General features: G+C 42.6%; 1 protein-coding gene across 9 annotated transcripts in view; it reads left to right on the top strand.

The window, feature by feature from the left end:
- Positions 1-8,462, top strand: part of LOC135259642 (dynactin subunit 1-like) — a 41,657-nt gene extending 33,195 nt beyond the window's left edge. For all 9 annotated transcript variants that reach the window (XM_064344225.1, XM_064344224.1, XM_064344222.1 and 6 more), the window contains 4 exons: positions 1,477-1,663; positions 1,838-1,911; positions 5,966-6,055; positions 7,973-8,462. In XM_064344225.1, the coding sequence (XP_064200295.1) occupies positions 1,477-1,663; positions 1,838-1,911; positions 5,966-6,055; positions 7,973-8,110 (489 nt within the window). In that variant the 3' untranslated portion in view covers positions 8,111-8,462. The remainder of the gene's footprint in view (positions 1-1,476; positions 1,664-1,837; positions 1,912-5,965; positions 6,056-7,972) is intronic.
- Positions 8,463-14,517: the final 6,055 nt, after the last annotated feature.

Below are 14,517 nucleotides of genomic sequence, written 5' to 3'. Positions count from 1 at the left end.
ATTTTAGCTACATTTCTACCTCACAATCACATGACTGGCAGCTGAAGACTGTCCTGTGTGTCTGTTTCAAACGTTTTACTGTGATCTCATTTACGAGTGAACCAGTGTTGGTGTATTCAGCCAGGGTAATGGGTGGAAACAAAAACCTGCATACAGACCGGCCCTCCAGGACTGGAATTGCCCACCCCTGAATTATGCAAACAAAGAGTATACGGCTAGCATAATGTCACAGGGTTCCAATTTGTCATTTAGCAGCAAGAAAGAGAAGTATCGGTATACACTTCCCCTCCTTTTACAGGAATCAGCCAGAGAACACGTTGAAAGAGATTAATTTAGTGGGAGCACGGAAAGGGTCGAGGTGTCCAAAAATAACCAGAAGGAATAAAAAGGAATAAAAACCCCAAGAGGCAGAACGTCGGAGGGAAATCAGTTTCGAAGGGAGGCAAAGAGGCTTGGATGCAGTGAATAGCCGGAGGAGGTTGTGCATGCTATGCCGCAATCCCACTCTTTTCAGGCAGGCTGTAGCTGTGACGGTACATGACTCCATTACAAAAACAGCTGGCCAGTGTAAATTTGGAGACATTGTAAGCGATAGCGGATGAAAAGTTTAAAGACTTTGAACAGTAACGTGGGCCTCCAGCAAGAATAATATATGCTAGTTAGGAAAGATCTTTTTTGAGCATCGCGGCCACTGCGTTCTGGCTTTGGCACAATTACTCCCACCGAAAGAGGAACTCCAGATACCTCCACCCTCACATTCCTCCGCAGAGTGAGGTCACCAGGGGAGTGTGTCTGTCTGTCAGAACAGCCCTGGATAATTATGACCTAATTGCCTTGCTCCGGGAGGTTCCCGGCCACAGGATTGGCAAGGTTTACTGGGCCCTTAAGTTTCGCCCCTGAAGAGATCTACAATCAAGGGCTCCATTTGGTCTATTAAATCACAGCTGGAGGATCGGCCTTGGCTTTTTTGTTTGTTTTTTTTTTTTTCTTTCTTTCTTTCTTTTTCCCCGCTTTTGACAATCGGCAGATATGCTCAGCTAGCATTGCCGGCAGCCAGCATTCAGCTGAAGTAAAAACCGGTCTTCCGTGAGATCAGAGAACAGTCACACTCTCAGAGATCAATCTTTCCACTTTCTCAGTGCGCAGCTAGGCTGCATTTCTGGGGCATCACTTTTGATCATGAACAAAATATTTTTAAAGAAACATAAAGGGGGATAACCCATAACGAAGCAAATTAGCTCTAGTAATGATGCGCATTATCGGCAGTTGTATAACAATTGTGCAAACCTTAAGTAAATCGATTTACTGGTACTGATAGAGGGTCTTGCTTAACTAGTTTCCTCAGTAAATATGAAGATGGGCTGTACATATGGACAGTAGCCAGGCAGGTAATGTAGTGCACTCTGGATAAAGCTCTGCTAAGCCTGTAAGTAGTGTTATGAAATATGTGGTGCTGTGCCCCTTCCACCCTCCCAGGCTGAGAAGATGAATGCCCAGTTGGCATCCCTGCCCCCGCTGCACGTGACCAAGCTGCCTGTCGTGGGCGGCCCCAGGTCGGAGGTGCCCTCCAGCGCCCTCTACCACAAAACCAACCAAATGCTGAAAACCCTGCTGGGGATGAGTGCCAAGATGAAGGTGGTGGACATCACCCAGAGATCACCAGGTCGGTGCTGAGGACATACCTGCTGCACACACCACCGTATGGCCGCACCCACCACCTTGTTGCTATGCCCACCATCTCTTGGATGTCTCTTCTCATCAGTTGGTTCAGGATGTTATATATACAGCATTATCCTGGTGTGTCCGACTAGTGACTTTACATTCTTCTGTCTTACAGTGAGCCCTAAAACGCAACTCCTGAAGCAAACTGCCTACCTGCATTCCCTTAGCGTCATGCTGGACAGACTAAAGGTAACCGTCTTTCTGTTTCTACACATCTTTTTTCCCCTTTTTCCTTTGTTCCAGTTTTCATCTCTGCAACATCCTTCATAAACCTGGGAGAAAACAGACCAGTTCTTCTGCCTGTCACCATTTCTCTTCCATCCGCAGCCAATAAAACTGTGCTCCGCAGTCATAATTTCATCTGAGCACGTGCAGGTAGACTGCAGGTGTCTCACTTTTCATCAGGTGCTCCTGCACAGTGGAGCCAACCCCAGCGATGGAAGCCATATCTTCCTGGGAAACGCTACAGCTAATTACACTTTGCCCTGTGTGGCTGCTAGCTGCAGTCAACACGGGCACAGTCAGGACTCGAACCAGACTAGGGTCTGTCACAGCACTGAGAGCTAGTCCCCTAGCAGGACACACCAATCAAGAGCCTCATTCCATATGAATTCGTTTTTTTGGCAGACCTCCTTTATTTGTAGATTGCCATAGTAGTTTTTGCTCCTCAGCAGTGCAGAATCAATTTTCATGTTCACAAAAATGGGGAGTTTAAGGTTCATGGAATGCCTACACAATCAAATTGCCAACATGCCAATGTTCTGCTCGGCATTGGAATTTTCCCATTCACTGTTGAACAATGAAATTCCAACTGACTACCCTTTATTTATTTGTTTGTGCTTAAAAAACATACAGGCATGTGGCCTATACTCAAAAAAGTGATATTTCACATTCCTATTAAGATACCATGCCTTTGTAGGCTAACACATATTACAAAAGGACTGTTTCCTTTAAAAATGATCTTAAGCGGCAAACCTCATTAATGTTAGGGCTTAGTTGTGATAGTGAGCTAAAGATCGCAAATTTAAATTCTTGCTCTTTTTTTTTCCTGAAATCATGTCTGGCATGTAGCTCACTGTACAAGAGGACATGCATGTATGCACACACACATCTATGACACTACCACAAAGAAATCTGAGCCCTACGATTCCAAACTCTCTCTCACAAAGGCTTAACATTCCAGTGCAAGGATGTTAGTATCTCCAAATCAACTGAACTAGATTTAGTTCCACACTTTGGGCCTGGTGGTACAGGCGTTTGGAGACAAGTTATTCCTTCTTTTAGTTATTTATGTGCTTCTCTTCAGCAATCTTAGATCAGTTCCCTTCTCAGCCTTTAATCATGACTTTTGAGTCATGTAGCTCCCCCCTCCCCGGCCAGAGCAGTGGCACTATAAAGCATTTTCATTGGAATTCAGTGACTAACCATTAGTGGTACAGTCTTTTTAATACATTTTTCTTTTAAAACAACACGCTTTAAAACTGTAAAAATGAAAGTCTTTCCACGTGACTGTTTCACTGCTGGATGGTTATTACCCTCTGGCGTGGCATGTGAATGCCAAATACGTGTTTGATTGCCACCAAGGTAAGCGTTTTGAAAGCAACTGTGTGGTGGCTGGCTAACTAAAGACGTTGGCCTTGGCAACAGGTTTAGTCCCTCTATTTGACTGAGCCCTTTTCTTTGCCTTGTTCATATCAGCTGGCCCTGAGTGACATGTAACAAGTAACAATGATGAATTGCACTGCTGTTACAAGTAAACCACAGTATTTGAATGAAAGAATGACTCAGTTCGCCTCAATGGAAATGAAGTTCAATTTGTCAGCCATAACCAGCTTCCTTCTAAGCTGTAAATGAATTGCATTTGACTGTGCTCATGGCTGTCTATACTATGTTCTGACGCTGATTTGGATGTGGAAATCTGGCTTGGTCGTGATGTTAGGTATTATCTGACTTGGCTCTTCTGAGTGGTCTACCTCAGAGGTGAACTAATAAATTGGATAACAATAATTTAGGAGGAAACTCCCAATACCTTTAAGTTTGGTTTGTTTTAATCAGTAGAATTCATTATAATTATTAGTATAAGACAAAACATTTATTTACTTCCCAGGGTTTTCAGAAGAATATTAGGCTTGATCACAATGCTTGTCTCATACTTCCAACCTTGATTTGTAGTTTTTAAAATCAGTCTGACACTGAAGAAAATCCCCATTTTTAATTTAACCTTTATTTTGGTTAAATAAGTCCCTTGAGATAGGGGGAAAAAAAGACTTTCAAGTGAGCCCTGCCACAGACGGCTGCCATAATAATTAAAAGGCGGTACGCAAGGAATTGCACAATTCACAGACCTGGTAAAATCAATTACAATCTTAATTTAACGGATTAAGCATATCGAATTTTGAAGAGCTTTGGATGTTATTCCAAGTCCAAGAAACTCACCTGAATACAGAGGCAGTCTGCTGTTCACCTTTCCTGGGCTTCTCTCCAGCAAAGGCGTTCTGGTTTACGTTTCTCCTAGACTTATTTACTGGACAGTCTCTCTTATGGACAAGGGCAAGGTCCTAGGATGAGCAGGAAGTGGCCTGCCATTCGTCATTTTTGGTCAGCTCTGGCGTCGCAGAAGTCCGAAATCAGTGAATTTCTTTCACAGAAATCAGTGAGGGGGCTTCACGTAAGTCAAGTTAGGTTGGGGGGTTTTGTTCACCATCTTTCCCACAATTGAGGCGATGTTATCTGATGTCACATTCTCAAAGGTTAAATAGACTATCTTCGGTTCCTGTCTACCGATGGCATAAGGTTATTTTAGAATATTCCACAGATCGCTCAACGGCTAATGCACACTGTGATTTTCAATACAGAATTGTTTGCTTGGCACTAATAAATAAAAAGCATACAATCTTTAAGTCTCTGTGAACATATGGCACATAAACAAATTAGGACCATACACTGGGGTGGAACGTAATTGTGTAATTATTTTGGATGGGGGCGAAACTGCAAATTAATTAGACAAATGGACCAAAAATCTTTTTATTTATTTTTTCGATTGTTTGGTTTGTTTATTTTTTAATTAGCGCAAACACATTTCCAATGAACGGAAGTCCCTAAGGGCTCTGAACAAAGACAAACTCTCCAACCCAAATAATTAGTGTTCAATCAACAATGCAATTGAACTTAATTAACCGGGAGCTCAATTGATAAGAAGCGTGCACACACAGGGGTGCACCAAGGCAGGGGAAATGTTGCCGACTGCTCTCAACAGCCCACGTTTCCATTAGAATGTCACGGCGAATTTATTTCAGCGCATTACAAATGGCAACCTTTACTTTCGCATCCACAAAGGCCGATGTTTCTTTTACACCCACCGAGACCGCGGTTTCCTAAGTGCAATTTTTCAGGAAAAAGAGAGAGCAAAAGGCTGTGAAATTTGGCTCACTCCAAAGGGTGTTTTCAGTGGGGCGTGCGGTTCAAACGCAGGCGATATAGCTCTCACGCAACGGTGTGTTGACAAAGGGGCAGCACAGGAAAAGGGGATGTCGGCACAGCGGGAACTGGTATTTATTCAAAAACCTTTTTTCCCATGTTCCATTTGTGTGAAAGACACTCAGCCTCAGCTTTCTATCACCTCTGCTTTGTATTCCGTGCGGGGGTGGAGGGAGTGGGCTCACAGTGCAGTGGGCTCACAGTATATGGCCAGGGTGTCAAACATCAGTCCTGCAGGGCTGCAGTGTCTGTTGGTTTTCGGTACCATCACTGAAATCACAAGTGATTAAAAGTCAATGATTGGCTACAGAGTCCAAACTCTTTGTTCTCAAGGGCTTGATTGGCTGCTGATTGAAAGGAAACCACACATCCCTGCAGACACTGCGGCCCTCCAGGTCTGGAGTTTGACACTCCTGGTGTAGGGTTTCGGGGGCTGTGGTGTGTAATGTATATGATCCAGGGAGATGTTTATAGAGCAGTGGGTTTATTGTGAGAGGGGGAGTAGTGGCTCCAGCTGAGCTGAGGGTGTATGGGGAGACTGCAGGAGAGTGTGAGCCTCAAATTGAAAACTATAAATGAGCTCTTCTCACTCACTTTTCTCTATATTTCTGGCCCTATAAATCCCCCTTCAGTATATTTAAACCTCTACCTCTGCTCTCCCACCAATCAATTCCCCCTTAAATTTTCTGTCCTTTCCTTTTTTTCCCCTCCCTTTTTCATTATCGTTACCCCCGTCTCCCCCCACCCCCCATCCCCATCCCCCCAGGATAAAGTGGCAGAGCACGTCCTGACCCAGCGCCCTGGAGCACGCACCTCCTCGGAGTTTGGCATGTTCCCCTCCCCCTCTTTTATTAAGGTAAGACACAGGACAGGTGTGCGCCAAGGTCACTCGCCTTCCCGTTTTCCTTTTGTCAAATGCGCAAGTCAAGCCTTGGGATTTTGTTAGAGAGAACAGTCCACTGGCCTGTGTAGAAACTGGAATCCATGGGGTTTTAGATCAGGAAGCTGCAAGTACAGTTCCAAGGTAAGAGACAGCCATTGTACTGTACTTTAAAAAATAATAATTGTAACCTGGACTGAAATGTACAGTATACTATGTAAGAGATATGTGACTCGGCATGGACAAGTATGTAATATTATTATTATTAGCATTACTATTATTACCAGTAGTGGACATACTACTACCAGGGCCGGCCCGTGGCATAAACGGTCTATGCGGTTGTTTAGGGCCACAACCGCTGGGGGGGGGCCACACGATCCATTGTTTAACTAAGGTAAATAATGTTCTTTTCGCAATTACGTTATTCATCCCCTATCGCGGAACTAGCGGTACTAATTTTAAACGGAATGGCAACCGAACATTTCATGACAATGTAATGTACGAAGGATTTTACCAAGCGAAACCCCCCCCCCTCCCCTGACTATTACAATGATGAATCTTGCCAAAAAACATGTATATATTTAAACAAATTGCCTACAATGGAACAGATCAACCAGTTAAAATAAGTGCAACTCTTTGTGGCTGTTAAAATGTGATCCTACCAGAGTAAGAAGAAATTGTTTACTGAGAACCACTGGGTTTAGCTTTGTGCTAATAATGATAATATATATCATCCTATCCAGTCAACTCAACCCAACAAAACATGTAAGTGAACATATATAAATGGCCTTTGGCTGATTAGGTTATGCACATGATTTTCAAAGTGCAGCTGTAGAAAACATACGGTCACTGGTCCCACTGACCCCAATCTGTTTTTAGATTTAAGTAGTCTTTACTCAGGAATTGATTTTGAGGTTCAACACAATTTTGGCCGCAGCATATCATGTAGGTAGAATTATGCTATTAGGTAATGCCATCACACATTTGGACTGCACTGTCTGGTCATTACATGATTCAAGTAGACCACTGTAGGCCATTCCACGATTCAGGTAGACTGCTGTAGCTGATTGCATGATTCAGGTAGACATCTGTATGTGATTCCATGATTCAGGTAGACCACTGTAGGCGATTCCATGATTCAGGTAGACTGCTGCAGCTGATTGCATGATTCAGGTAGACTGCTGTAGATGATTCTATTATTCAGGTAGACTGCCGTCGCTGATTGATTGATTCAGGTAGACTGCTGTATGAGATTCCATGATTCAGGTAGACCACTGTAGGCGATTCCATGATTCAGGTAGACTGCTGCAGCTGATTGCATGATTCAGGTAGACTGCTGTAGATGATTCTATTATTCAGGTAGACTGCCGTCGCTGATTGATTGATTCAGGTAGACTGCTGTAAGTGATTCCATGATTCAGGTAGACTGCTGTAAGTGATTCCAAGATTCAGGTAGACCATTGTAGGTGATTCCATGATTCAGGTAGTCCGTTGTAGGTGATGCTATTATTCAGGTAGACTGCTGTAGGTGATTCTATTATTCACATAGACTACTGTAGGTGATTCCATGATTTGGGTACACCGCTGAGGCCTAACATAGGATTTAGGATTTGTTCACAATGCAGGTAGACTATGCTGCTGGGCTCTTGAATGCTGTAGAGCAGGGCTGCCCGACCCTGTTCCTGGAGAACTACCATCATGTAGGTTTTAATTTGAGCTGTTGAAGTTGAAGCGTTGTCAAGGTGTGTTTTGTTACAGTTGGAGTGAAAACGTACAGGATGATAGATCTCCAAGAACAGGGTTGGGCAGCCCTGCTGTAGAGTCTGTCTTGAGACTGGAGGTACTTTTAAAGCTCTGGCAATTCGGAGATCCTCTTTCCTTGTCTCATCCCAGGCCAGAGAGGAGCACAAAGAGGAGGCGGTGCTGGTGGGGAAGGTCTTGATCCCCTGCGCCCCCGGGCAGGAGCACGTCCACCGCCTGGTCTTATCGCGGGAGAACCTCCACAGGGTGCACCGCCTTATGATGCCCTAAGTCCTGTCTCTCCCTCCTAAAAGCACAATCACAGCAATAGCTTCCTACGCCTCCATCTTTACCTGAATCCCACATACCAACGAGGAAGTCTTCAGGATGCAGCTCTCGCTTCATTTGGCTGAAGACGACGAGAACGGTTATCGCCCCGGTATCTCGGACACATTGCCAGGGGAAGCCGGTTTATGAAAATTTCCCACATGAAGGCAGGCCTAAAACATCTGTGTTGGTTTGTAACATAACTGAACTGTTGGTGATTTAAATGGTGTTCACAAGGTTCGGACAGTCCAAAGGGTGGCTTTGAATGGTGTGGAAAAAATAATGAAATACAATCAATTAAAATGTATACAAATGACACATGTTGGTAACAGTTTACACTATGTTGTTCAGTAGGATTGAGTGAGGATTCTTGCTCAGTAAGATTACCCCCCCCCCCGAAGTTTCTTGTGTATGGGCCACCACTATTAAATCCTCTCTTCCCCTCTACTAAGGTTTCTTCCTGTATGGTATGTTAATCTTTTTAATGTTTCCCATATGAGTTACCATTGTTAGACACATTTTTCAACAGTGTATGATGGGTCATATGTAATCTTGCAGACTTTAGGGACTACCACACAAAAATGTTGCTCAGAAAAATACATCAAGTGTTTAGCAACCGCAATGCACAAACACAGAACAACAGTAAGTATGCATCTAATACCTTAAATGAGTGCGTGCCATTCCCTCCTAAGTGAATTCATGCATTAGCCTAAATATGTCCATGTTGTGAGTGAGGTACCAAGGGAATGCAATGCAAAGTTTTTTTAGTCTCGTTGCCTGATTTCCTGTCGTGTTTTTGTATCCTGGCATCTTTAAAAGTGCCGATGTCATCCCTTATAGATTTAAACCAGGAGACTGGTTTCTCCCATAATTTCTCTTTCCTCATAAACAAATCCACAGCAATTCATTGGTAGGTTATATGCTACCGGTAGATACACGTCTGTGACTATGAAGCCGGTCCTTTGCTGGGAACTCATTGTGGATGGGGATGCTGCTGGGGGCAGGGTAATCCATTTGCCAATGTTATCCATTTACCAACATCTATTCAAACCAGTTCAGAGTGTGTATTCTAACCTTGAAAGCAATTGTACACGTTTCTGTCCTTTTCTATGATCACACTGTATTATGTAAGGTAATATCAGGCCAAACGTATTGTACATGAATGTGATTTCCCTAAGCAAAGAGATCAATAAGACATTTCAGATAATAGAACAGTCTAACAACAAAATAGCCTTTCACTGCAGGCAAACTACCACATACATCTTTTGGATTATAGTAGGCATGTTAACACCAATTCATTGTATTCCCCTCTCCTTTCATCAACTGGTATACTAGAGCGGTTGTCAGGATTTTACCAAAGCTGGTAGGTAACTATATTTACATATTACATGTAAATGACAGCTGTGTTTTGGCCTGGTTGAGGTATAGAAGCTACCATAGTAAGTGTGCGTTGCCATTGCCTGCTTCAGGATTCATAGTCTGTGCTTCTGTGCCTTTAAGCATCCTGTACTTTTCTTGAAGCTCATTTTTGAGTGGGCTGCCATCTGAAGACATTTTTGCACAGTGGTGGCAACCAATGAACTCGCACTGCGTAGGCTACATTTCGGCAATCTATACCATGCAAATGACTGGTAACAATACTTTTAATTCTATAATTGCTCCACATGAAAACTTCTCTAGATTTTGATAACGCTGAATGTTTCCATGCAAACTAATGGTGAAACCTTTGCAGAGTTTCTGACTTGCTCAAACGTGAACAGCGATTCTGGAACACGCAAAGTTGTAGTGAATCCGACACTGGCAACGTGGCAACCAGGCAGTCTTGGATCTGTTTAATGTGAAACTGAATAATAGTCGGAAGAGTTTGCCTTAAAGATGATACCAAAGCGTCTGGGTTAAGGGGGTGTGGAGTGAGTTGCAGCCCCTGTGTTGAAGCCCCTGCTGTGAATGGTATGTTCCACTGCTCAGAGCTGAGTTTGCAAACAGTTCTAGCTGATTCAACGTGTCGCAGTTATCCACATTGCTAGCTGGCCTGCAGACTCTGCTTCCAGGCAGAAAGCCGGGGGTCAGGGTTTGCAGGGTGAGACGATGGCTTGCACTGAAAAGGTCGCTCTCTCCACAGTGCACTGCTGCCGGATACTTGTAACCCAGAGCACACGGCTTGGAATTAAGTTTTCCAAGCGACCACAGGTGTTCTTTGATTTATGGTGCCAATAAAAAGTCATTATCTTGTGCCGCAGAGGTGTCAAGACGACTGTTGCCGAATGCCTTTGCCGTCTATATCTTTAAAAAAAAAAAAAATTCCATTGAATTTGCTCATCTCCAGTTGATCTTGCAAGATGTTACTATTTCATAAGTAAACCTTAAACCTCTTTACAGTTGGCCACATCTGTGAGTTACTGTTCTTTTCCTCAGTTCTGATGTTATTAAAGAAACTATGAGCAGATTTCTCCTCCTGCTCTTGTTCAGTTCTATTCAAATTGTGAATTCCTAGCTGGTGACAAAAGCCGCAGTCCCATGCAAAGGATATCCTCTGAAATCACCTGACTCGGCAGCACACGCGATCCAGGTCAGTCATGCATAGACTACGCTCCCCTAAAATGTGGAGGCATATGTAAAAAAAAAAAGGGCTGCGATTCCTACATGGATCACCCCATATGGATGTACAGACCTTCACATTAAAGTGCAGACTGTCAGCTTTAACCTCATATTCATTGTTGCATTTCAAATTCAATGTGCTGGACTACAGAGCCAAAACAACAAAATTGTGTCACTGTCCAAATACTCATGGATTGCACTACATAAAAAAATTTCTCCCCAGTATGCTGCAATTGATTAGATTACAACACATAGCAAGCTGGATTTTTCTACAGTATGTGGAAAGCTTCAATAATACATTAAGTCCTGGATATATACTATTTTGAGGAAGGGTTCCTGTATGAGCCACTACTATAAGAATTATTTTTCCCACAGATTCTTATCCATACAGCCTACCATTCTTGGATGTATTTTTCAACCACATATGATATATATAACCTCACAGAATTTGGGAGCTGATGCACAAGTATTCACTCAGACTGCCAAACAAATCATGGTGAATTTACAGAACAACATCAGATGAAATAATATCTAGCAGCTAGTCTGCACGAAGAGCAAGTTAGTGTTACTAACTCTTCACAGTAAATTCATGAATTAACAGATATGTTCACTTACTGGGAGAACTTCTGGTCACACTAAACAGTGATTCTTATAAAGGCTTTATATAGCATGTATAATGCTATATAAAAAATGGCATACCTTCTTATGTAATATGTTGTGCCAAATGTGATATAATCAACAATATCGCCTGGCTAATGAATATACATAATAAAAGGTGACATAAAACATGCTTATGTAGGGTGCTAGGCTAACTGCGACATAACTCATGATGCCACTTGATGTCATGGAACAATCAAAATCAACCCAAGTGAAGTTAGTCCCCTTAATTCCTGTTAGGTCACATTTGGTATAACTTTGCATAAGAAGCTGTTACATCACCCTTTATGAAAGGACATTTAGTTGTGCATGATTTCTGAAGCCATTATGTCATGTTTATGAAGCCATTATATGTGCTATACAAAGCCTTTATGAGAAATACTTAATTCAATGTATGAACAAATTGCCTATGCATTAATGAATAAATGAATTAATACAGCCTTAGCTGAATTCATTTCTAGCTTGACAACAACTGAACATTGCATTCCTTGGGACCAGAAACTCAACCAGCTTACCCCCTCACATCCTGACTACAAAGAAGTGCACTGTAGGCAGACTGACTCCTCATTTCAGAAGCCCCCTCACTGCTTTAATGGGAAGAGTGCTAGTCGATAAACCCACAGGCTTTGAAATACCAGACACAGCATGTTTCCTTGTTGGGGGAAACGGGAATACCAATCACAAGATGGAGGTATGTAATATACAGTACCATCCAAGCATAAAACTGGAGGAGTGAAGGAGAAAGGGAGAGAGAGAGCAATAGAAAAGAAACTCCATGAGGTGGATGCCTCTGTGCAGACATGAGTTCATCGAAGGAGAGGGCAACGTCAATTTTGATAATTCAAGCTTCTGGCTGGATAGCATTTTTAATCTCTCATGACTGCGTTATTGTTAGCTGTTCCCTGTAAATTAATTAACTTAATTCTTCTGAGTCTGAGCAAGGGCTTGCGTACTGGATCCAGAACTCTAATTTAATATAAATGACCTGCATGAATACTTCACTGATTCACCCAGAATCCTGCACCATAGAATGCATTTAACAGTGATAACCCTACAGGGAAGAAACCTTAACAGGTAATATACCCCAAGGGGGAGAAACCATAGGAAAAAAGTAATTTTACAGCATTATACCGGTGAACAGAGTCACTGCAGGGGCTAGCAGTGTTCCTCACAGACAGATGAATGTCTATCTGTCATAATTGAATTTTCACTTTTCTACACTTTTGGAATGTTAAAATATAATTTTTTCAGCCATTTAAAACCCACATCCTGCTTATCAATAGCCAGGATCCTTTGCATGTTTTAGCTCAGGACAAAATAGCTAGAGGAAAAATCGCTAGTCTGGGAAATGTTGATAAAATAAGAGCTATTTTCAGTTCAATCATCTTTTTAGTCTGAGGTAACTTTAGGGACAGTTTCACATCTTGAATGCATTTAAAGACAGGTCACCTACACTAAAAAGGTACAGATGTCAACTGCTAATCCACATTACCTTTGGATGGTGCAATAAAATGTTATAATGCGTGTGCAAACGCATGGATCTGGTAACAAATCCACAACGTGTTGACTAGACTGCAGCCCAACGCACAATTGGCTCTAAAATCATGTGACATCGACCTCCATATGTTTTGGAGGAAAGTAAAAGCTTGTCTTTCCTCCCCAAAATCAATAGGGGAGGTTGTGGCAATAAGCACAAAGGAATACAATTGGGTGTTAAACTGAGAAGGAAAAAGGTGAAAAAAGAAAAAAAGTTGGAAAGCACTTTTACTTTTTTCTGGGTGATTTTTGTGGAGAAACACGGGGCTGCATTTTCAGGATAGAAAGGGGTCGACAAACACTGGCATAGATCTAAAACTGAGAAAAATCCACCTTTCAGAAGAGACGCGACCCAAAGCACAAGGCCAAAGCTACACTCGAATGACTAAACAAGAAGAAAGAGAATGTCCTAGAGTGGCCTGGAGCATGTCCAATAGAAAAGGCAGTAATATAAAAAAGGGAAATGTTCAAAAGAAACACAAGAATATTTCCATATCACTTTACTGTAAAAATCTATTTGGATAACAAATAGCAAATGAAAAATCCTGACTTAAGAGTTTTTTCATTAGTAAATGTACCTGCCTCTATCTTTGGTGAAACATATTTTTTTGAAGGAAAATTAGTAAGATGTATAATTGTTTATACATGCACAATGCAAGATGTACAGAGTTGTCTGTATATGCAGAGTGTAAGTAGAGTTGTTTGTATATACACAGTGTAAGGTGTACAGATTGTACATGCAAAGTTTCATATGTACAGAGTTGCTAGTATATGCACAGTGTCAGGTGTACAGTTGTTTGTATATGCATTACAAGATGCACAGCTGTTTGTATATGTATAGTTCAAGACGTAGTGTTGTTTGTATATGCAGAGTGTAAGGTGTGCAGAGTTGTTTGTATATGCACAGTGCAAGACTGCTACAGAACAATGAGCTTCCAATGCAAACACCACTGAAGAATTGAGCACTTTCAAGGTTGAAGGACCGGCACGGCCTCTGCAGTGGTTATGCATGTAGGGTTTCCCATGGACCCTAAAAATTTCATTTGCCACCTGGAAAGTCCTGGAAGTGTCGTGAGGCAAAACGCCCCAAAATCATCGTTTCGCACCTGCGCACCCCTTCCGTTTCAGAGCATGAACATTGTCCCGCCGCCCTCCGGTGGCGAGGAGGCCCCAGGCTCAATTACCAGGGCGAAATTAGCCGTTCCGTTGATTAATCCAGAATGCAGTAATTGCCGCGGCTGCCGGGTCTGGATCCGCTGAGGGGTGACGCACTAGCGCCACTAGTTAGCGCGCTCACCAGCCGGTGCCGCTACTCCTTCATTTTAATAGCTGCATGGACGACTTCCACTGCACTGCTATTAAGGAAAGCGTGCCTCGTGGTTTTTTGTCCTGCCCCCCACTCCCCCAGAACGCTTGGCTGTCCCAAAGTTCACAGCAACCAAACCCATCTGTTGTGTTATGAACAAATATGTTTTTTTTTTTTTTTTTTTTTACACTTCCACAGTGTACCTCGGGCTCTAAGTTGGTCAAACAGCTTCCTTGATTATTGTGGCAAACTCAGTAACAGAGACACGGGTGTC

Source organism: Anguilla rostrata, chromosome 7, assembly GCF_018555375.3.
Source record: "Anguilla rostrata isolate EN2019 chromosome 7, ASM1855537v3, whole genome shotgun sequence".
Lineage (NCBI taxonomy): Eukaryota > Metazoa > Chordata > Actinopteri > Anguilliformes > Anguillidae > Anguilla > Anguilla rostrata.
This window is presented reverse-complemented; position numbering and strand designations above follow the sequence as displayed.